Source organism: Petromyzon marinus, chromosome 56, assembly GCF_048934315.1.
Source record: "Petromyzon marinus isolate PM22_M1 ecotype Great Lakes invasive population chromosome 56, UKy_Petmar_22M1.pri1.0, whole genome shotgun sequence".
In the NCBI taxonomy this organism is placed as follows: domain Eukaryota; kingdom Metazoa; phylum Chordata; class Hyperoartia; order Petromyzontiformes; family Petromyzontidae; genus Petromyzon; species Petromyzon marinus.
The window spans coordinates 2619016-2642253 of record NC_133722.1 but is presented as its reverse complement, the minus strand read 5'-3'; the positions used below and the strand labels follow the sequence as shown (position 1 = coordinate 2642253).

The 23238-nt window shown below is 54.7% G+C and overlaps 1 protein-coding gene across 2 annotated transcripts; it reads left to right on the top strand.

Moving 5' to 3' along the window:
* The first annotated feature begins 1284 nt into the window (after positions 1-1284).
* On the top strand, positions 1285-23238 carry UBA5 (ubiquitin like modifier activating enzyme 5). Of its 2 annotated transcripts, none has more exons than XM_032975339.2 (12): positions 1285-1602; positions 6051-6096; positions 6940-7029; positions 7755-7864; positions 7975-8061; positions 8492-8576; positions 8904-9008; positions 10542-10669; positions 12208-12343; positions 12993-13068; positions 19809-19933; positions 21309-23238. In XM_032975339.2, the coding sequence occupies exons 1-12, from the start codon at positions 1454-1456 to the stop codon at positions 21387-21389; spliced, it is 1218 nt and encodes a 405-aa protein (XP_032831230.1). In that variant the 5' UTR covers positions 1285-1453; the 3' UTR covers positions 21390-23238. The 2 variants fall into 2 exon arrangements, with proteins under 2 accessions (XP_032831230.1, XP_075908553.1); XM_076052438.1 differs by lacking the exon at positions 1285-1602 and adding an exon at positions 5883-5905.

The following is a 23238-nucleotide window of genomic DNA, read 5'->3' as shown; positions in this document are numbered from 1 at the left end:
TACCAGTCCTGACACCCCCCCGCCTCCACGCCCCGCCCCCACGCCCCGCCCCCACGCCTTCCCCGTCCTGACACCTCCCCCACCCGCCCCCACCCGCCCCCACGTCTCTCCCCCCCCGCCCCCACGCCTCCCCCCCCCGCCCCCACAGCTGCACGTGCTCCCCACCCTCCCGCTGTAGGGGTTTGCCTGCTCGGACGGGGGATGATTTCGTGCTGCCCTGTCTGTGTGCACAAACTCCTTGGTTCTTGGGTGATCACGTAGGTAGATCAACAAATATAACAGACCACGACGTTTCGATCGCAACACAAGCAATCGTCATCAGGTGGGACAACCACAGCAAGGAGAAAAAAACTGCTGAAGTACTTCAACAGTTAATCAAAATTAGTGTCGTTATAACAATTATATTCAATTAATATTTACTTAAAGTTAATCAAAATTAGTGTCGTTATAACAATTATATTCAATTAATATTTACTTAAAGTTAATCAAAATTAGTGTCGTTATAACAATTATATTCAATTGATATTTATTTAAAGTTGCGCATTTTGATGTGACGTCACATTTCTCAAACCCCCCCCCCTCGTCACACATCGTCACAAATGTCTGACCCCCCTCCCCCGCAGGTGTGTGACGTCATTTATGGGCGGCCCTTAATACATTCGTAAATAACTGTGTGAGCTTAATATTGTTACGTTGCTAGTAACGTTCTGACCCCGTGTTGGACATGGCTATGAAAAAGAGCTTTATAGCTCATCGGATTCCTCCGGTATCTAATAATCTGATTAAAATAATGTATACATTAAATAGGCAACGTTTCGGGCGATGACCCTTCTCTGCTGTGCATTCAACAACAACGCAGTGGGCCTTAAAGAGAAAAGTAATGTGCGACGTTTCGGGTATTGGCACCTCCTGCAGGACACCGCGTGGTCTCTTTGCCTTGAGCGGCTCTTAAACGCGAGCCGCCGATTGGTCCACGCGCGTCACGTGGACGAGGCGCGAGCCGGCGGGTCGATTGTAATGACGAGGCAGTCGCGTGGCGCGTGGATCGATTCTTTTTGGTTGAAGCGATTCGAGGCCCGGCCACTTTTGCAGCGTCGATTCCCCAAAACACTAATTCCGCCGCGTTTTTGTTTTGCTTAAAACCCTGGAGGGGCTAACGTCAGACTGTTGCAACGTTTGACGCGAGGGACCATGAGGACATTTTTTAAAAATATTAACGTAAAAAAAAAACCGCTAGAGGGTTGTAATTGGATGGATTCGATTCTTCCTCTTGCGTGCGTCGTGGGGGAATCGGATCGACTTGGGGTTGCGGGGGGCAGGTGCCGAGGGTGAGTAGTCGACCCCAGCAGGCGCGACAGTCCGCGGGGAGTGAGACGCGAGAGAGGCGGAGAGGGGAGAGAGAGGGGAGAGAAGGGAGAGAGAGAGAGGGGAGAGAGAGAGGGGAGAGATTGCCATGGCCACGGGTCGCCTGGAGGAGTTGGAGGCGCGGGTCCTGGAGCTGGAGGCGACGTTGGCAGCGGAGCGCCGAGCGGCCCGGGGCGGCGAGAGTCGACCCCGCATCGCGACCATGAGCGCGGAGGTGGTGGACAGCAACCCCTACAGGCGAGAGACTCCACCACCACCACACCACCACACACCATCACCAGCACGCACCAGCACCACACACTACACACCACCACCACACACCACCACACATCACACACCACCACCACACACCACCATCCACCACCACCACGCACCACCACCACCATACCACCACCACCCAACCACACACCACCACCAAACCACCACCACGCAACACCACCACACACTACACACCACCACACACCACAAACTACACATCACCACCACACACCACACACCACCACCACCACACACCACCACCACGCAACACCACCACACACTACACACCACCACCACGCACCACCACACACCACCACCACCACACACCACCACGCACCACCACCACCACGCACCACCACCACCACCACCACACACCACCACACAACACCACCACACACTACACACCACCACGCACCACCACGCACCACCACCACGCACCACCACGCACCACCACCACACACCACCACCACGCACCACCACCACACACCACCACCACTCCTGGATTCAAAACTGAATTTTGAAGATCACATTGATTATATTGGTAAAAAAACTAAAATTGGTTTTCTGTATCGACACAAGCACTGCTTCCCCCCAATATTCCGTTTGGAATTGATAAAAGGTACCATACTGTCTCTACTTGACTACTGTGACATCGTGTATAAATCAGCCCCAAGTACTGTACTGAAGAAGCTTGATTCCATCTATCACTCGACCTTAAGATTTACATTGAACTGCCCATATAGGACTCACCACTGTGATTTCTACATTGGGTCAAACTTAACATCTCTTAATGTTCGACGGCTTGTGCACCAGATCTTATTTATTCACGATGTACTTACAAAAAAATCCGCAGACTACCTACTGGATCTCCTCTCTGTTTCAAAGAACAAATTTGACCTCAGGTCTTCGCTCATTTACCACCTTCACATTCCCTATTGCCGTACAAAAACTGGAGGAAGGGCCTTTGCTATTGATGCCCCCAGAGTCTGGAATGCTATTGCCAATAAACTGCAACTTGAATCGCTACCAATGAGATCTTCTCTCAAAACTGCTCTAGAGGAGTTGTACACCCCTAGCTGCCACTGCTATTCAGTGGCCTAAAATAAAATGTTTCGCTACGGATGACCGCTGCAAAGTATTATCTGTGTTTTGATTTAGCGTGCTGATCTTAAAGGTGCATTGAAAAATGTGATACTCCGACCGATGCTTCTGTTGTTGTGGAGTAACTCATGCAACCAGCTATGGCTCTAGGGTTTGGTGTTACATGTTATTTATGTAGTTTATTGTTAAAAATTCGGTCACAGTCCCTATGATCACTGTTACATTGCATTTATGGCTTTATTTTGGTGATTTCGAAAAGTTTTTTTGGTTTGGCCATGTTTTTGTTTATTGTAGTACGGAGTTAGACCGATGGCCTTAATCTAAGTTGTCTTGTGGTTGTTGTTTGACTTGCATCCCACTGGGATTTTTGCACACAGCGTTGGTGTACGGTGCTTTTTTCAGGAATATTTTGATGTTTTTTTCCTGTATTTTCTGTTTGCACAGTCACATAATCACTTCAAGATGTTTTCTTGTTCATGTTTTTGTTTGTTGCGGTTGCACCCGATTCAAGAGCCGAATGGCTCACAGGGCTATACCAAAATAAAATGAAACTGAAAAAAAAGCTGAAACCACTCACCACCACCACCACACATAGCAACCCCTAAAGACGAGAGACTCCACCACCACGCACCACCACCATGCACCACCACACACCACCACCACGCTCCACCACCACCACGCTCCACCACCACACACCACCACCACGCACCACCACGCACCAACACGCACCACGCTCCACCACCACGCTCCACCACCACACACCACCACCACACACATAGCAACCCCTACAGGCGAGAGACTCCACCACCACGCACCACCACCACCACACACCACCACCACGCACCACACACCACCACCACGCACCACCACCACGCACCACCACCACGCACCACCACGCACCACCACCACGCACCACCACCACACACCACCACCACGCACCACCACCACGCACCACCACCACGCTCCACCACCACGCTCCACCACCACACACCACCACCACACACAGCAGCCCCTACAGGCGAGAGACTCCTCCAGCAGCACACCAATACCCGCTATTCGCCACGAAGTGACGGTGACATCACCACAGCACCTGTGCCAGGCTAGGTGCACTTCGAGGCCACACGAAGTGTCGAAGGCTCGCTGACAAGAGGAGGTCTCGGGACAGACCCAGCAGGTGCCATGGGTTGGCTGACTGAGATGACTGGCAGATGCACCACCAGCTGTACCCCCTACTGTGCCAACTTGCGGCGTGTTAGCCGCACGGCCCGTTGTTGTGAGCGTCGCTCCTCTGCCCTTCGCTGTTGTTGGAGGGTGACTGCCTCCAGCTGCCCAGCAGTAGCGTCCTTCACGAGCCTCCTCCACAGAGGCCGATCTGACACCGCTGGTACCGGTCATCGGCAAGTCCACTCAGCTCCACATCCTCCTGTACCGCATCACTACATCTCTTCTCTAGCCTGTGCCGTGCCCATTTAGCCCCCTATATGCAGCCAATCAGAATCTGCTTGGGCATGCGGTGGCTGGGCATGTGGGCTACATGACCCAACCTTGCCTGCCGGAGGAGCTCACTGATGGGGACTTTGTCCAGATCTTTAAACGATTTGTGAGCTCCTGACACAATCCAGCCTGGTTAAACCCAGGATGGATCGTAGGCATGCTAGCCTGAATGTCTCTGATGGTAAGACCACCTCTTAGTGGTACACTCCAGGTTCAGCAGCAGCGCCTCCAACTCCTCATCTGAGTGAGCAGCAATCACCAGATCATCGGCATACATAACATGGTTGACCAATAGGGAGCTATCCATCGACTGCACCCGGGCATCGATCAGCCTCCCGTTGTATCTGTACCAGATGGAAATTCCTCCGGTACAGCCATGGAAAGCTTCTCGAACTATGTGGTCAAAGATTATGTTAAATAATGTGGGAGCCAGAGGACATCTCTGTCGCACCCCAAGGTGAACAGGTAATGGCTCCGACTCCTGGCCATGTAGCTTTACTCGGGCCTGCCCACCATCATGAAAGCCCTTAATGATTGTGAGCAGAGAGTCAGGGACTCTGAAAGCACGAAGAACTGACCACAGCCCTGGCCTGTTGATAGTATCATAGGCCTTGACCAGGTCAATAAAGCAGAGATGTAGGTCTTGTTGGAATTCCCTACACCTCTGCTGTAGCAGACGGACAAAGAAAATGGCATCCGTGCAAGACCGCCCTGGTCTGAAACCGCATTGGGGCTCCGCAAGCCTCTCCTCAGCGTGACTGGCAAGGCGATGTTGAATAATCCTTGCCAGGACCTTTCCTGAGACACTGAGAAGAGAGATGCCCTTGTAGTTGTTACAATCTGCAGAGCCCGTCCTGTGGTCCACACAGTTGTGATGATGTCATGTAGGGCAGTCTGCACACAGATGCCACCCTTCCTCAGCATTTTGCTTGGGAGATGGTCTCTGCCCGGCGCTTTTCCTGGTCTCAGACTTCGGATCGCCCATCACACTTCCTCCACAGATGGCACCTCAGCCAGCCACTCAGAAGAGGTGGCTAGGCACGGCAGCCCTAGCAGGGTCGTCCCTACCTTGTCGATGATGTTGTCTGGGCTGAGGGAATTCCTCTCCCCCAAGACCTCACAAAAATGTTCTGAAAACCTGCAGCCCTGTTCCTGGGGGTCGGAGATCTGGTTATCGTTCTTTCCCTTAAGGATGGTGATAGGTGAGGCGCTGCAAGTTACTTTTTTTATGGAATTAAACATTGATTTGTGCAGGCTACTGAGGCAGATTCCATCTCAACAATCCGCGCCCACCACTCATCCTTGCAGCGCCGCACGGATCTCCGATTCTCCGAGCGAAGGCTGCGGTAAGCCTCCTCCTCTAGGCGAGACACAGATCTCCCATATAGCCTTAACAGACTGTGTTGTTAGCGAGCAGCACCTATGAAGGCCGGCATGGCACACGAGGGGGTGGGTGGCCAGCACCACGCCCGGCGCCTTTGTCTCCCTAGTGGCGATGTTACTACACACTGCACTAGGTACTCATTTGAGGCTGAGTAGACCTAGGTGAGGCCCAGTACCGGTTCAGATAATTGTCACTAGTTGTCAGCCGTGAGCGGCAATCAAACTCGGGGTGCCGGGTTCATAGCGCAGCGCGCTTACCGCTACACTACCACCTCCCCAGCAGCACACACAGCAACCCCTACAGCCGAGAGACTCCACCACCACACACCACCACACACCACCACACACCACCACACACCACCACCACCACCACCACCCACAGCGCCACACGACGACGACGCGCATCACCGCCCTCCTTGACGCGTCTCCCCGTGTGTTGTTCCGCGCAGTCGGCTGATGGCGCTCAAGAGGATGGGGGTGGTGGACAATTACGAGGTGGGTGAGACAACCCAGCCGGCCTTGTTCCCTCTGCACCATTCGGAGCACTGTTCAACATGAACAATTTTTTTATCTTACCAGGCAAGTTCCACTGAGCCAGCTCTTTCAGAAGTGACCTGGCCACAAGTGAGAGCTCAGCAAAGTGGCTTTGTCATCGCGTGGAAATCTGTAGCAGCCAAATACTCAAAATGCGTTGATTCTGAATGTGGGGGGAAAAACTGGAGGACCTGGAGAAAAATCCACACGGCCACGGGGAGAGAAACATGCAAATTCCATATATACAGGAATTAGGGTTGGGATCGAACCCATGACCATACCAGGCGAGGTAGTTAACATTTCTCCATCGCGGCGCCCAACATACGTGCACTGGGCCTTGAATCAAGCCTGGCGGTTATCACGTGTTTCAGCTAAACTTTAGTTGTGAGCGAAGCGTACGGCACATAGTCGTAGTAGCACAGTGACTACTGGTTATTACACCCGTCGTAATAACCAGGGCGGCCGCTGGTTTCGAACCACGAACCTCTGGAGCAAGCGGCGAACGTGCTACCAGCTGGGCCGCGTCAAAACCCAATTGACACCCTGGACGTATTGTCATAAATGTCCATCGACACCCTCGACACCCCTCGTGTTCATCTACACCCTTGCAATTTCGACGTTCTTTTCGCGAGGGACTATCCAGTTGAAATATTAAAATTAATAAAATGCTTATCAGGGGATTCATCGTTGCTGAACATTGACGATGTGACTTTGACCCTGTTTCTTTGTGAACCCCCCCCTACCGCCCCGCCTCCCACCGCCCCCCCCCCCCTCACTCTCCCGGCTCATTGCCCACGGTGCCAGCGCATCCGCGACGTGGCCGTGGCGGTCGTGGGCGTGGGCGGCGTCGGCAGCGTCACGGCCGAGATGCTGACTCGCTGCGGCGTGGGGAAGGTGAGGGCCGCCGCCGCTGCCGCTCGCTCGCCGCGTCTGCTCGAGAGGGAGCCGGTCGGTCCCTGGCGCGTGGAGTCGACGAGTACGATCCCGATCGTGGATTGGAACGTGCTGAAGGATCATCTGTAGCTCCACATGATCAGGGATAGCGAGTCGCAGACCTTTGCGGGCAGCTGCAGAGGTGGAGCGACCGACCTCCCATTGAATGGAGGTTCTTTTTTTGGCGATGGTGCTGCAGCAGCCGGTGCTGGGTCGGCAGCGTTTAACAAGCTGCAATGAACGACACTAGCTCAACGTGTTCCCTCAATAATGCTGCGCTTAAAAGGACAACCAAAAGATAGGCGACGTTTTGGGTAAAGCTCCTCCGTCAGCACGTTAAATGTCACGAACTTGTTGCGCCTTTTTTTGTTTGGTTTCCAAATTGAGACTGCACAGTGATCACCGCCCCCTACTGGCATGGCAGACTCCCGCCTGCTTGCAGGCCATGCGCCCAGCCTCCTCGTGCCTCACAGGGGACAGCTGCTGCTGCTGGGGGGGTGCCTTTTCAAGCGGTTGACAGACGAGGTGTTGTGACGCGAGTCGCCTATCGCATGTGAAGCGCCCTGACGCGCACCCTAAAGACGACGATTATCTCTCCGACGCACGCACGTTGCACGTTGCACCGCGTGTCGCACTCCGCTCGCGCGTCGCCGCCTTTATCCTCCGTCCGCGTGCGTGTGCTCTAGCTGCTGCTGTTCGACTACGACAAAGTGGAGCTGGCCAACATGAACCGGCTCTTCTTCCAGCCGCAGCAGGCCGGCATGAGCAAAGTGGAGGCCGCCGAGCACACCCTGCGGTACGCACGGCGGCGCGCGGCGGGGCTACGCGGAAACGCGAGAACGATGCTCCGTCCCTTACCCCACCCTCGCCTCACTCACTCGCGTTCCATCTCCCGTTCCCCTGCAGGAATATCAACCCGGACGTGCAGTTTGAAACGCACAACTACAACGTCACCACCATGGGCAACTTCCAGCACTTCATGGAGCGAGTGAGGTCAGATCGACGTCCCTACGGCCTCTTCCCACTTTCTCGCGACACCGTTGCGATCAAAAGCTCGAACCGGCCGATGGATCTGTAGGGGCCAGAGTGGCGCGTGCGTTTGTGTGCGTGTGTGCGTGCAGCAGATGTGGTTGCCGATGGAGAGCGGCAGTGTAGGAGTTAGCGCGCAGCGATATGAACCCGGCGAACCGAGTTGGAATTCCTTCTCGCGACCAATAACAGTGACGATTGTTTGAACCGTCCTGGGCCTACCCTAGGTCGACTGAGCCGCAAACCTTAACATCAGCACTGAGGAGGCAAAGTCGACCGGGCGTAGTTCTGGTCACATCTCTCTCGTGCGTCGTGCCTTCAATAGGTGCCGGTTAACAGCACTTGCCCCGACAATCTCTTAAAGGCTATGTGGGGAATCTTTGTCTTTGTACAGTCACGGGGGCCTGCAGGAGGGCCGGCCTGTCGAGTTGGTCCTCTGCTGCGTCGACAACTTTGAAGCGCGCATGGCCATCAACACGGTGGGTTGTCCATGCCATGTGGCCACGTGGCCACGCCACAGCACCACGCTCCGTGCCCCACCGGGACACGTTACTCCCGAACGTCCTCACCCCTCCAGCCCCACGGGCCGTTCGTTGCCGTTGTGACAAGTGCGCGCGGGGCCAACAGCGTCGTTCAAAATCGAAAAGCGCTCTGGAGCGCACTGCTCCTTTGAACGGACCCCGGCTGTGAATTATATTTATCACGTGAATGATCAAGTTGATGAAAATCCCAGGCTTGTAATGAGGTGGTGGGCAGGTTGTGGCTGATGCGGATGATGATGATGATGATGTTGATGATGTTTCTAGGCATGTAACGAGCTGAGCCAGGTGTGGATTGAGTCGGGGGTGAGTGAGAACGCTGTGTCCGGCCACATCCAGCTCATCATTCCTGGCGAGACGGCCTGCTTCGCGGTAAACACCGCACTGGCACGCGGTGTGCACCACGCTGGCAGTGTTCCACGCACACGACACCGGCACCAGACACGCAGCGCCGGCACATGCGCCACACCAGCATGGGGCACCGCACCGACACACCACACCACACCAGCACGGGAGCCACACCGGGTACACACACCACACCAGCACGCACACCAGCACGGGAGCCACACCGGGTACACACACCACACCAGCACGGGAGCCACACCGGGTACACACACCACACCAGCACGGGAGCCACACCGGGTACACACATCACACCAGCACAGGAGCCAGACCGGGTACACACACCACACCGGCACGGGAGCCACACCGACACACACACCACACCAGCACACGGGCGTCACACCAACACACGCGCCACACCCCTACACTGGATCGCACAGTGCCGCACTTCAACGCGCTGCATCTCACATTGACAACTCCAGTGTCCTGCCGGAGTTGGGCCCAGTGGGGGGACCCCCGTTGGCCGCAGTCTCTGCGGGCCACGTGGTGAATCCACACCGTGGCCACCAAGTGGCCACCGGGCTGCCAACAGGCCCTTCGATGTTGCCGTGTTTTTTTTTCTCTCTCCCAATTAAAGGACTCAACCGCTTTTTTATATTCACATCACGGGATCTGTAATATTCATCGACCCGCGCAATGGTTATGGTTAATGTGTGCTGCCATGGTGGCTAGAAGATGTTAACTACCTCGCCTGGTATACAGGAGGTCGTGTGTTCCACCATCATCATCACGGTGGCTAGGAGATGTTAACTACCTCGCCTGGTATACAGGAGGTCGTGGGTTCCACCATCATCATCACGGTGGCTAGGAGATGTTAACTACCTCGCCTGGTATACAGGAGGTCGTGTGTTCCACCATCATCATCACGGTGGCTAGGAGATGTTAACTACCTCGCCTGGTATACAAGAGGTCGTGGGTTTGATCCCGACCCTGCTGCTGTATATTTGGAGTTTGCGTGTCTCTCTATCCGTGGTCGCGTAGATTTTTCTCCAGGTCCTCCGGTTTTTCCCTCCACATTTAGAATCGACGTCACGCGTTTCGAGTATTCGGCTGCTATAAATTTCCACACGATGCTAAGCCACTTCGTTGAGCTATCATTTGTGGCCAGCTCGCTTCTGAAAGAGAGCTACATGTAGCTCAGGGGGCCTTACCTGGTTAAAAAAAAAATGTTTTTAGTTTTTTTCTTCCATCTGTGTCACCTCGTTGAGCTGAGAAGATGCTGGACGCAAAAATGCCACGGCTTTTCGCGGAAAAAATACTCGTGGGTGTCTGTTAGCCGTATCGAAAACAGACGTGGGGCCCGTCCGGACCGACCACTGGCTGCATCTGTGCGATGCGCGTGCTGATTAACGGAGGTGAAATACGCCGAAGAACTCGACACGTTCGTCAGTAGAACTTCTGTGGCCTTAAACGGGAAAACCTACGTAACAGTCGACGTTCAGGGCAACGGCCCTTCCCTCGCGGCCACGACCGTGCGGTTTGACTTTGGTCGCCCGCCCACAGTGCGCCCCTCCGCTGGTGGTCGCTGCCAAGATGGACGAGAAGGCGCTGAAGAGGGACGGCGTTTGTGCCGCCAGCCTCCCCACCACCATGGGGGTGGTGGCGGGCCTCCTGGTGCAGAACGCGCTCAAGTACGCTCGCCACCGCGCTCGCCACCACACTCACCACCACGCTCGCCACCACGCCACCCACGCTCACCACCACGTTCATCACCACCACGCCACCACGCTCACCACCACGCAAACCACCACGCTCACCACCACGCTCACCACCACCCTCGCCACCACGCTCACCACCACGCCACCCATGCTCGCCACCACGCTCGCCACCCACGCTCACCACCACCCTCGCCACCACACTCACCACCACGCTCACCACTATGCCACCCACGCTCACCACCACGCTCACCACCACGCTCGCCACCACGCTCGCCACCACGCTCATCACCACCACACTCGCCACCACGCTCGCCACCACGCTCGCCACCACGCTCATCACCACCACGCTCACCACCACGCTCGCCACCACGCTCACCACCACGCTCACCACCACCCTCGCCACCACGCTAACCACCACGCTCACCACCACGCTCACCACCACGCTCGCTTCCGCGCTCGCCACCACGCTCACCACCACACTCGCCACTATGCTCACCACCCTCGCCACCACGCTCACCACCACGCCACCCACGCTCGCCACCACGCTCGCCACCACGCTCACCACCCACGCTCACCACCACGCCACCCACACTCACCACCACGCTCACCACCACGCTCACCACCACGCTCACCACCACGCTCGCTTCCGCGCTCGCCACCACGCTCGCCACCACGCTCGCCACCACGCTCGCCACCCACCCTCACCACCACGCTCGCCACCACGCCACCCACGCTCACCACCACGCTCGCCACCACGCTCGCCACCACCCTCGCCACCACGCTCACCACTCTCGCCACCACGCTCGCTACCACACTCACCACCACCCTCGGCACCACGCTCACCACGCTCACCACCACCCTCGCCACCACGCTCACCACGCTCGCCACCACGCTCGCCACCACGCTCGCCACCACGCTCGCCACCCATGCTCACCACCATGCTCGCCACCACCCACGCCACCACGCTCACCACCACGCTCGCCACCCACGCTCACCACCACGCTCGCCACCCACGCTCACCACCACGCTCGCCACCCACGCTCGCCACCACACTCGCCACCACACTCACCACCACGCCACCCACGCTCACCACCACGCTCGCCACCAGCCTCGCCACCACACTCGCCACGCTCGCCACCATGCTAACCACCACACCATGTCCACCCTCATTCTCACCAGCACACCTCTAACCCTAAGCACGCCTCTCCACCACCACCACCACCACGCATACCAAGGTTAGGGGTTAGCGATAGTGTTTGTACCAGTTAGTGGGGGTTGTTGTAGGGGTTAGTTGGGGTTGTTGTAGGGGTTAGTGGGGGTTGTTCACAGGGGTTGTTGTTCATTATGAGTGTCAATGATATTGTTCAAGCGAGAGATTTGCATTCTGGTAATGGTTTGAGTTCGTGTTAAACAGGACGGACGTGGTGCTGGCCTTCATAGGTTCTGCTAACAGCGCTCGCCCCAACATATTGCGAAAGGCTTTACCGGTGGGCGGCGTTTTTTGGTGGCAGGTACCTGCTGGGGTTCGGCGAGGTGAGCCGCTACCTGGGCTACAATGCCATGCAGGACTTCTTCCCCAGCATGGCCATGCAGCCCAACCCCACGTGCGACGAGCGCTACTGCCGTGAGCGCCAGCGCGAGTTCCAGGTGACGCCTGCGTCCTCGTGCCCCCCCCCCCCCAATTACCCCACCCACCCGCCCCCCACCCCTCTCCTCCCCCCACACCCCCACCCAGACCATCTCTCTCCGTCTTCTCAATTTCTCCGTCCGTCCAGTTCAAGTTTCAAGTTGGGTTTAGCCGGGTGAAAGTCAAAGAGTCTCACTTGTGACCTGGGGCCATCGGAACGAGGTGTTGGTTTCCAGAGTAATCAGAATCAGAGTTTTTATTTGGACTGGGGTCAGGACGTGACAATGACCAGGGCCATTGAGCAAGACGGTCTGCCAGTGGGTGGCGATCGCCATGCGACGTGCCACTTGAGTAATGTCTTGGAATTTGGCAAAAATGTTGATTCCGGCTCGGCCACACGAATGGCCTGCTCTTGCGAATGATGTCATGGCATCCGTAACGTCTCCACTGCGAGTGACGCAGATGACGCACAGTGTTATTATCGCCAGGGTTCGTATTGCCGCGGTTGTTCGACCCGCGGTAATAATCAGGGCGGCTGCTGGATTCTCGAACCGTGAATATCTGCAGCGCGATGGCGCTAGGGCACATCATCCCTCACCACCCTCGCTCCTCCCCACCCCCTTCCACCACCCCTCCCCCCACCCCTTCCACCACCACTACCACCACCAGGCGAAGCCCCGTCAGGAGCCTCCTGTGGCCCCACAGGAAGAGGAGGCGGCCCCCCTGCACGAAGACAACGATTGGGGTGAGAGGGCGAGCGAGCCGCACACAAGACAAAGATCCCTGTATGGCCTTTAGCGGACCAAGAAACGTCGTGGTTTTTTTGCTGTTATCTTAAAAAAAAAATGTTCTATCTACGTGACTTTACCGAAAGAACCAAGAATATCCCTTAACAGACCGTTTGGGCAAGTGCCGTTCTCGAGTAACACCGATGAAGGTCGGCACGCCACACAAGGGGGGGGATGGTGGCAAAGCACCACACCTGGCCACCTTTGTCTCCCCGCCTCAGTGCTGATCGTAATACACCGTAGTAGGTTCTTATTTAATACCGTGTCGACCTAGGGGAGGCCCAGGACCGGTTCAAATATGCACCACTGTTATTGGTCGTGAGCGGGAATCGAACTCAGGTCGCCTGGTTCCATAGCGTAGTGCGCTAACCACTGCATTGCCGCTCCCCACAGACACACACAAAGACAAAGATCCCCCATATAGCCCTAGCAGACTGTTGGGGCAAGTGCTGTTAGCGAGCAGCACCTATGAAGGCCAGCACGGCACACGAGGGGGTGGGTGGCTAGCATCACACCCGGCCGTCTTTGTCTCCCCAGTGGTAATGTTTACACACCACACCAGGTACTCATTTGAGGACGAGTAGACCTAGGGGAGACCCAGGACCGGTTCAGATAATCCCTACATATGTTGGCCGTGAGCGGGAATCAAACCTGGGTCGCCAGATTTGTAGTGCAGTACACTAAATGTTAGAAAAACAAAGACACGTATACACACACAGACTAACGTACACACACACACGTACACAGACACGTACACACACGTACACAACAACAACCGCCATTCGCCACTAAGTGGCGGTGACATCACCACGATGCTTGTGCCAGGCTATGTGCACATTGAGGCCACGTGAAGTGTCGAACGCCCGCTGGCAGAAGGTCACGGGGCAGACCCAGGTGCCACGGGTCGACTGACTGAGACGACTGATATGACTGGCTGATGCACCACCTGTGCCTCCTACTGTGCCAACTTGCTGTGCTTTAGCCACCCGGCGCTCCGCTCGTTGTTGTGAGCATCGCTCCTCCGCCCTCCGTTGTTACTGGAGGGCGACTGCCTCCAACTGCCCAGTAGCCTCCTTCACGAGCCTCCTCCACAGAGGCCGATCTTGACACCGCCGGTACCAGTCATCGGCAAGTTCACTCAGCTCCACATCCTCCTGTACCACATCACTCCATCTCTTCTCTAGCCCATGCCGCGCCCGTTTAGCCCCCTCGATCCGGCCGAACAAAAGCTATTTGGGCATGCGGGCTACATGACCCAGCCAACGCAGCCTTGCCTGCCGGAGGAGCTCACCGATGGGACTTTGCCCAGATCTTTCAAGGATTTGTGAGCTCCTCACACAATCCAGCTTGGTTAAACTCAGGATGGGTCGTAGGCAGGCCAGCCTAAATCTTTCTAACCCGCGAAGATGTTCCATTAGGGGGGTCCACGTTTTGCAAGCGTAGAGAAGGGAAGGAATGACCGTGGCTGAGAAGACCTGAAGCTTCGTGCGGAGCGACAGACCAGGTATCTTCCACACAGCGTTACGCAACCGATGAAAAGATAATGCCGCTGAACTGATTCGGAGTGAGGCCTCTGCTTGCAAACCGGAGCCGGTCATGAGCTTACTGCCCAGGTATGGGAAATTCTCCACTCTCTCCACAACTGCCCCCATTACCTAATGGGAGTTGTGGGGGTGGAGTGTCCAATGGTACAAAATACCCAGGCAGGTGCTTAGTTTTGATGGGGCTGATGATAAGGCCCCACCTCTTAGTGGCAAGCTCCAGGTTCAGCAGCAGCACCTCCAACTCCTCCTCTGAGTGAGCAGCAATTACCAGATCATCGGCATACATAATGTGGTTGACCAATAGGTAGCCATCCCTTGACCGCATCCGGGCATCGATCAGCCTCCCATTGTATGATAATTCCTCCCGTACATCCATCGAAGGCTTCACAAACTACGTGGTCGAAAAATATGGTAAATAATGGGGGAGCCAGAGGACATCCCTGTCGCACCCCAAGGTGAACAGGGAATGGCTCCGACTCCCGGCCACGTAGTTTTACCCGGGCCTGCTTACCATCATGAAGGTTCTTAATGATCGTGAGCAGAGGGTCAGGGACTCCAAAAGCACGAAGAACAACCCAGAGCCCAAGCCTACTGATGGTATCATAGGCCTTGACCAGGTCAATAAAGCAGAGATGTAGGTTTTGTTGGAATTCCCTACACCTCTGCTGTAGCAGACGGACAGAAAATATGGCATCTGTGCAGGACCGCCCTTTCCTAAGACCGCAATCGGGCTCCGCAAGCCTCTCCTCAGCGTGCCTGGCAAGGCGATGTTGAATAATCCTTGCCAGGACCTTTCCCGGCACACTGAGGAGTGAGATGCCCCTGTAGTTGTTACAGTCTCTCCGGTCCCCCTTATTAAAGAGGGGGACCACCAGGGCATCCTTCCAATCCTGTGGAACCCGTCCAGTGGTCCAGAATGTTGTTATGATATCATGTAGGGGAGTCTGTGTAAAAACGCTACCCTCCCTCAGCATTTTGCTTGGGAGATCATCTCTGCCCGGTGCCTTTCCTGGTCTCAGACTCTGGATTGCCTTCAGTACTTCCTCAACAGATGGCACCTCAGCCAGCCACTCACAGGGGGTGACTTCTTCCAATATTTTAGGCACTGCAGCCTCAGCAGGGTCATCCCCACTTTGTCCCACGATGTTTTCTAGGCTGAGGGATTTCTGCTCCCCCAGGACCTCACAGAAATGCTCATCAAATCTGCAAACCTGTTCCTGGAGATTGGATCACCGTTCTTTCTCCTAATGATGGTAATAGGCGTGGCGCTGCAGGTTACTTTTTTGATAGAGTTAAATAGTGATTTGTGATTGCGGGCCATTGAGGCAGACTCCATCTCCTCAGCAACCCGCGACCACCACCCATCCTTGCAGTGCCTCACGGCTCTCCGAACCTCCGAGCAAAGGCTGCAGTAAGCCTCCGCATTCTCGGACGTGGGATGCTGTAGACGATTAGAGTGGGCCTGTCGCTTTTTCTCAGCCAACCTGAACACCTCCTCTGTCAGTCAGGGTCTCTGGGGAGGTCTGGACCGCGTACCCAAAGCAGCCATTGCAGCTGCATGAGTCACAGTCCTAAACCTTGCCCATTTACCCTCGACATCAGGAGGAGTGGGGGACGATGCCAACCCCAGCCGCAAGCGATGATGAAAGTCTCGCTTGCAACTTTCATCAGCTAGCTGAGACCAGGCCACTTTAATAGTAATAATAATAATACATCTTATTTGTGAGCGCTTTGGGTTTGAATGGGGTCCTTGGAGGATTTAAAACGCTGTCCCATTGAGGAGCACCCCGGGAGTGCTCCCAGCAGTGGCTGGCGGGGGCCGTTTGTGAGGGGGCTGACGGAGCCAACGGAGGGAGCTGATGGAGCCGAGGGGGCCGACGGAGCCGGGGGGGGGGGGCGACGGAACTGGGGGGGGGGGGGCGACGGAGCCGGGGGGTGGGCGACGGAACTGGGGGGGGGGGTGACGGAGCCGGGGTGGGGGGGCGACGGAGCCGGGGGGGGGGCGACGGAGCCGGGGGCGGGTCGACGGCGTGAGCAGAGGGAGCCAACACTGACTCAGTCACACCATGCACTGACTCACTCACACATCATACACTGACTCAGTCACACCATGCACTGACTCAGTCACACCATGCACTGACTCACTCACACATCATACACTGACTCACTCACACATCATACACTGACTCACTCACACATCATGCACTGACTTAATCACACCATGCACTGACTCACTCACACATCATGCACTGACTCACTCACACATCATACACTGACTCACTCACACATCATACACTGACTCAGTCACACCATGCACTGACTCAGTCACACCATGCACTGACTCACTCACACATCATACACTGACTCAGTCACACCATGCACTGACTCAGTCACACCATGCACTGACTCACTCACACATCATACACTGACTCACTCACACATCATATACTGACTCACTCACACATCATACACTGACTTAATCACACCATGCACTGACTCACTCACACATCATGCACTGAATCACTCACACATCATACACTGACTCACTCACACATCATACACTGACTCACTCACACATCATACACTGACTCAGTCACACCATGCACTGACTCACACATCATACACTGACTCAGTCACACCATGCACTGACTCACTCACACCATGCACTGACTCACTCACACCATGCACTGACTCACTCACACATCATACACTGACTCACTCACACATCATACACTGACTCACTCACACCATGCACTGACTCACTCACACATCATACACTGACTCACTCACACATCATACACTGACTCACTCACACCATGCACTGACTCACATCATACACTGACTCACTCACACATCATGCACTGACTCACTCACACCATGCACTGACTCACTTACACCATGCACTGACTCACTCACACATCATACACTGACTCACTCACACCATGCACTGACTCACTCACACCATGCACTGACTCACTTACACTATGCACTGACTCACTCACACATCATACACTGACTCACTCACACCATGCACTGACTCACTCACACATCATACACTGACTCGCTCATCACGCGCTTACTCACTCACACATCATACACTCGCACAACCACTGACCCATTCACTCATCATACACAGGTTCACTCATCGTGTGCTGGCTCACTCGCACATCATACACTCACTCACACTGCTGCTGACTCGCTCACACATCATACACTGACTCACTCATCATACACTCACTCACTCACACATCATACACTGACTCACTCATCATTCACTGACTCACTCATCATACGCTGACTCGCACATCATACGCTGACTCGCACATCATACACTCACTCACGCTGCTGCTGACTCACTCACACATCATACACTGACTCACTCATCATTCACTGACTCACTCATCATACGCTGACTCGCACATCATACGCTGACTCGCATATCATACACTCACGCTGCTGCTGACTCACTCACACATCATTCACTGGGAGTGTGGTGCTGCCAGCTATGGCTGCAGTTTTTTGACGTACGTGTTATGTATATCGTTTATTGTTAAATTTAAAATCACAGTTCCTATGATTACTGTTGTTACATTGTTTTTATAGCTTTATTTTGGTGATTCGAAAACATATGGTTAATCTAAATTGTCTTGTGGTTGTTGTTGTTGGCTTGCACCACATTGTGATTTTTGCACACAGCGTTTTAATAAGTTTTTTTTTGCGTGGAATATTTGCTGGTTTATTCCAGGATGTTTCTGTTACGCGTTGTCGCTTTAAGATGTTCTGTGTTCAAATTGTGTTTGTTGCGGTTGCACCCGACTTAGGAGCCGCATGGCTCACAGGGCTATACCTAATAAATTAAAACTTGATACTTGAAAATTGGGTGTACACCCACCACCGGAGTGGAAGAATGTCAGGCGCATCTTACAGATGACAAGTCGATGGTCAGTGGGCAGATGAGCTCCACGGTAGGTCCTGGTGTGAAGGACATGGGCCCGCATCTGCTGCTCCGTCACTATGTAGTCCAGCAGATGTTCTTGCTTGGACCCGGCATGCGTCCATGATGTTGTGTGGATGTGCCGATGCCGGAACAGCGTGTTGGTAATTACAAGCCCATGGGCTGCACAAAAATCTAGCAGCCTCTGACCGTTGTTATTGAGCTGATCTGGCCCATGCCTTCCAGTCACTCCAGACCAGGTGCCAACATCATGACCAACTCGGGCATTGAAGTCGCCCAACAAGATGACTCTATCCCAAGGGGCCACTTTAGCCAGCACCTGTGACAGGAGGTCATAGAAGGCTTCTGACTCATCGGCTTTGCCTGCATCCCTCCACGGATGTTCGTCTTCGGTGGGGGCATAAGTAACCACGACCACCACTCCTCGCCTCCGGTTGATGGGAAGGCGAGCCCAAAGTAGCCTGGGGCTTACCGCTTCCCACACCTCACCGCCACGCTCCCACGCCCCCTTCATTCTTTTGTTCAGAAGAAGAGCCACACCCTGTTGTTTGGCAGTCTGCTGCCCCGAGTAGAGGACTGTCCACCCCTCACGGTGGCAGGAGCCAGAACCGGTCCACCGGACCTCCTGAATGCCACAGAGATCCAGGCGGTACCGGTCCAGCTCCCGGCAGAGGAGTGGCAGCCTCTCCTCCGCAGTGAGCGTTCGAACATTCCACGTGGCCACACGAAGTGGCTTTTCGTTGTTTCTGGAGGAGCCCTCGAGGGTAAAGTTCCAGTCTCGTGGCTCCGCCAATTGGGGTTTGGCCAGGAGACGAGGAGGTAGGGGGTTGTTTTTGCCGGACACACGTACACATGCATGTACACACACATGTACACGCACACAGAAAGCTACAACCCCCGTTAGATTTTCGCACAGGGCCTACATCAGTGGCGACTATCTCAACCAGTCCTGGGCATCCCCTCGGTTGACCTCTAAGCCTTAAATTAGCACTTGGTGCTGTGTCCAACCATCAGCACTGGAAACACAAAGGCAGCCAGGCATGGTCCAGGCCACCCCACCCCCTCGTGCCCCATGCAGGCCTTTGTTGGTGCTCGCTAAAAGCACTTGCCGCAGCAGTCTATGCAGGCTGTACAGGAGATCTTTGTCTGTGTACGTATATATTATATGTACGTGTGTCTGTGTGTGTCCTGCCTGCAGGGATAGAGTTGTTGGCTGAGACGTCAACGGAGGCGGGCGAGGAGGAGGTGGAGGGGAGTCCGGGAGTTGTTCTTGTGCCAGGGGTGCGACTCGCCTACACCAAACCTGCACAGGTACACACACAGGTATGTACGCAGGTACGCACACACAGGTACACACAGGTACGTACGCAGGCACGCACGCAGGTACGCACACCGGTACGCAGATACTCACACAGGATACACAAAGATCCCTCATATAGCCTTAACAGACTGTAGGGGCAAGTGCTGTTAGCGAGCACCTATGAAGGCCGGAACGGTACACGAGGGGGTGGGTGGCCAGCACCACGCCCGACCGCATTTGTCTCCCTAGTGGCAATGTTTACACACCGCACCAGGTACTCATTTGAGGCTGAGTCGACCTAGGGGAGGCCCGGGACCGGTTCAGATAATCATCACTGGTGTTGGCCGTGAGCGGGAATCGAACCCGGGTCGCCAGGTTCATAGCGCAGCGCGCTAACCGCTACACTATCGCTCCCCACACCGGTACACACGCAGACACACAGGTATGCACACGTCACACAGTGTGACATGGCCCAGCGATAGCATGTTCAATTATCTTTGATAAATTCACTTGGGACATCATCTATCCTCATCTATTTATTTATTTGTACACCAGTCACCCCACATATCTGTTCAATGTTTCTGTGTAAACTTAATTTAGTATTTGCGTAGTGAGCGACTTCCGAGACACGACGTGTAGAGGGCTCCTTATTTATTTCTCACACTTAGAAGCACAATCGCTGGGCCACACACATATATATACACGGCCACGCATAGCTGACGCACCCATACAGCCCCATCGTCGGCGTCTAACTACATAGCTGGTTGACTAATATAGCGACGACGACGACGATGGGAGCCGTGCAGAGGATCGGCCATGCGGCCGGACGTTGAAGAGAGATGACGGCGAAGACAGCGACTGCAGCCCCGAGCCCTCGGTCACGACCCCCCCTATCGACTCCTTAGCGTGGCCAGGCCCCGCCTCCGGCCACGCCTCCTTCTAGAACCTTCGAGCAGGTTCCCGGAGCTTCCCGACTGACCCCGCCTTTTACCTTTAACCCAGACACGCCCCCCTTCTAGCTGGTTATTATGTAATGCACCCATACTCGTGATTACCCCTCCTGGTCAACAGATGGCACCCTTTCATTACAATTGTACTCCGATCAGGGTAGAAATAATTCACCCCTCCGGAGTGACCAATTTTTGGTGAAGTATGGTCACATGTATGTATTCCTGTGGTGTACAAAACGCCTCATCCAGCAGTGGATTCATGACATGGGGGGTGACCCGCCTCCACTTCTAAAGTCGAACTGCATGGTGCCTTCCCCTGCCCCCCCATCCCCCCTCCTTCTCCCACCGGCTCTCCCACCACTCCTTGTCTACCTTGGGGTCTCACCCCTCGCCCCCCCCCCCCGTCCCCCGGGTCCCCCCCCAACCCCACCCCCTTCTCCCCGAGCAGTTGGCTGAAGACGCTGAGCCCTCCGTGGAGGAGACGGAGCAGAGTCTGGAGGACCTCATGGCGCAACTCAAGGGGATGTAGGCGAGAGTGCACGAGGCCACGGCCTGGCACCGGACCTGCACACCCGGGAGCCCAGTCATGGACCCGAATCGCAGAACTTTCCGTCCTGGGACCTAGAACCATAGAAACCCAGGAATGCCGCGTTCCTGAAACCCTGGTACCTGGAATAACCCGACCTTGGCGATGAACCCAGACCACAGAACCTTCTCTCCGGGCAGGGACTCGTGACCTAAGACACTCACTGAGCTTGGAAGATGTACGTGTGTACGTTGAACTTCTTTCGCACCGTACGTAGCCAACCGTGCTAATCCGAGGTGCGGGGGAAGGACAACAAACTAAACACAAAAAGCAGTTCTAAAGAGCTTGAGACCCATGACCCATCACCTGGAATCACTGGTCTGGTGCTTGCCAATCAACCTGGAAAATGAGACCTTGCAAGCTGGGGCCTGGTTTCATGGAAACTTCACAGGGAACTTAGGACCTTAGGATCTGAGCAATGAACCTAGGCCTCAGGACCAGAACTGGGGTCATTTATAATTCCATTTAGAGCAGCATTGTTGATTAAAAGGAAAATTGCATTGGTCATTGTAATATGTTGCGGATTACACATTTACGTATGTTGACCATCTTTCACACCGTACTTAGTCAACAAACTAAACGTAAAAAGCAGTTCCAAAGGAACGTGTTCACAATTTAGACGTAAAAGTGCAAAACTCCAGTGGCTTTCTAATATCGGGAAGAAGAGCATTCCAGACGGCCGCGGAAGCGCTTCTGGAAGCGCCACGCGATGCGGTTGTCATCTTTGTTCGATGGTCAGCCAAAAGCCGTTGCTGTGAATTGTAATTGATTCCAGGTCTGCTCAGCACTAGGGCACCTTAGGGCCTTCGGATTCAGTCCCTGGCACCTCGTACCTGGAACCTCGTTCCTGGAACCTCGTGCCCGGAACCTCGTACCTGGACTCCAGGGATCGTACACACGAGGTCCTCTATTTTCGTTGTTTCGCTATAACGTCGCCAACAAATTTACGGAACGTAATTCGACTTAAAAGGCGTCGATTTCACTCGGAACGTTACGAACAATCGCAAGATAGCGCGGGAGGTTATGCAGCGTACGTGACGAGAGTGACGCCATGGCACCAACAAATTAGCGCTCAATCCTCGGGTGTTTTACAACGTCGCCATTCTCTGCACGGCGCTACCCTCCAAACGCAATCTCAGCCACCATCTCGGCCGATAATTCTATCTTAACTTATGTATTTAAAGGTGTTATGTAATACCTCGGCGGGTGACGTTTTTGTAACCCGTGCAACTTTATTCGACACAAAAAGCGACCCCTCCCAAGGAACCTATCCTACATTTATATCATCAAGTCAACGGTGGTAAAATGAGGCCTTTAGATTTCCGTGGCGCCTGACATCGCCTTTTTTTTCCGGGGACGCGTCATCCAACATAAACGGAGGACTCGCTGCGCCCGGGGAGGAGATCTCGACTCAGACCCAAGGAGTCTAGAATTTAGGAACCTCGGATCTGGAACCATGGGACCTCGACATTGAACTCAAACCAATTGGACAGAGTCCCTCCTAAGTCCAGGGACCCGGTCCCCTAATCCCAGGGACCTTATAAATCCCATGGAGCCCGCTGCACTCGGTCCTTACTGCTCCCGTGGCGCACGCAATCAACCGTGCTGATGGAATGATGATCGTCGTCATCATCCGTGATCGATCCACTGCTGGATGCTCTTCTTAAGCCGTCGCCATCTTTCGCGGTTCTGGAGTGTTACTACCCCACCTACCTTAAACAACGGTTTACCCTCGGGTAGCTAATGTCCATTCCCACGCTCGTGTCATTTTAAATGTAAATCTCGCTACGAA

Coding starts and splice junctions, on each gene's coding strand:
- UBA5 (XM_032975339.2), top strand. CDS start 1,454: ATGGCCACGGGTCGCCTGGAGGAGTTGGAGGCGCGGGTCCTGGAGCTG. Junction 7,030..7,754: donor CTCGCTGCGGCGTGGGGAAG/GTGAGGGCCGCC, acceptor CGTGTGCTCTAG/CTGCTGCTGTTCGACTACGA. Junction 13,069..19,808: donor GCACGAAGACAACGATTGGG/GTGAGAGGGCGA, acceptor TCCTGCCTGCAG/GGATAGAGTTGTTGGCTGAG.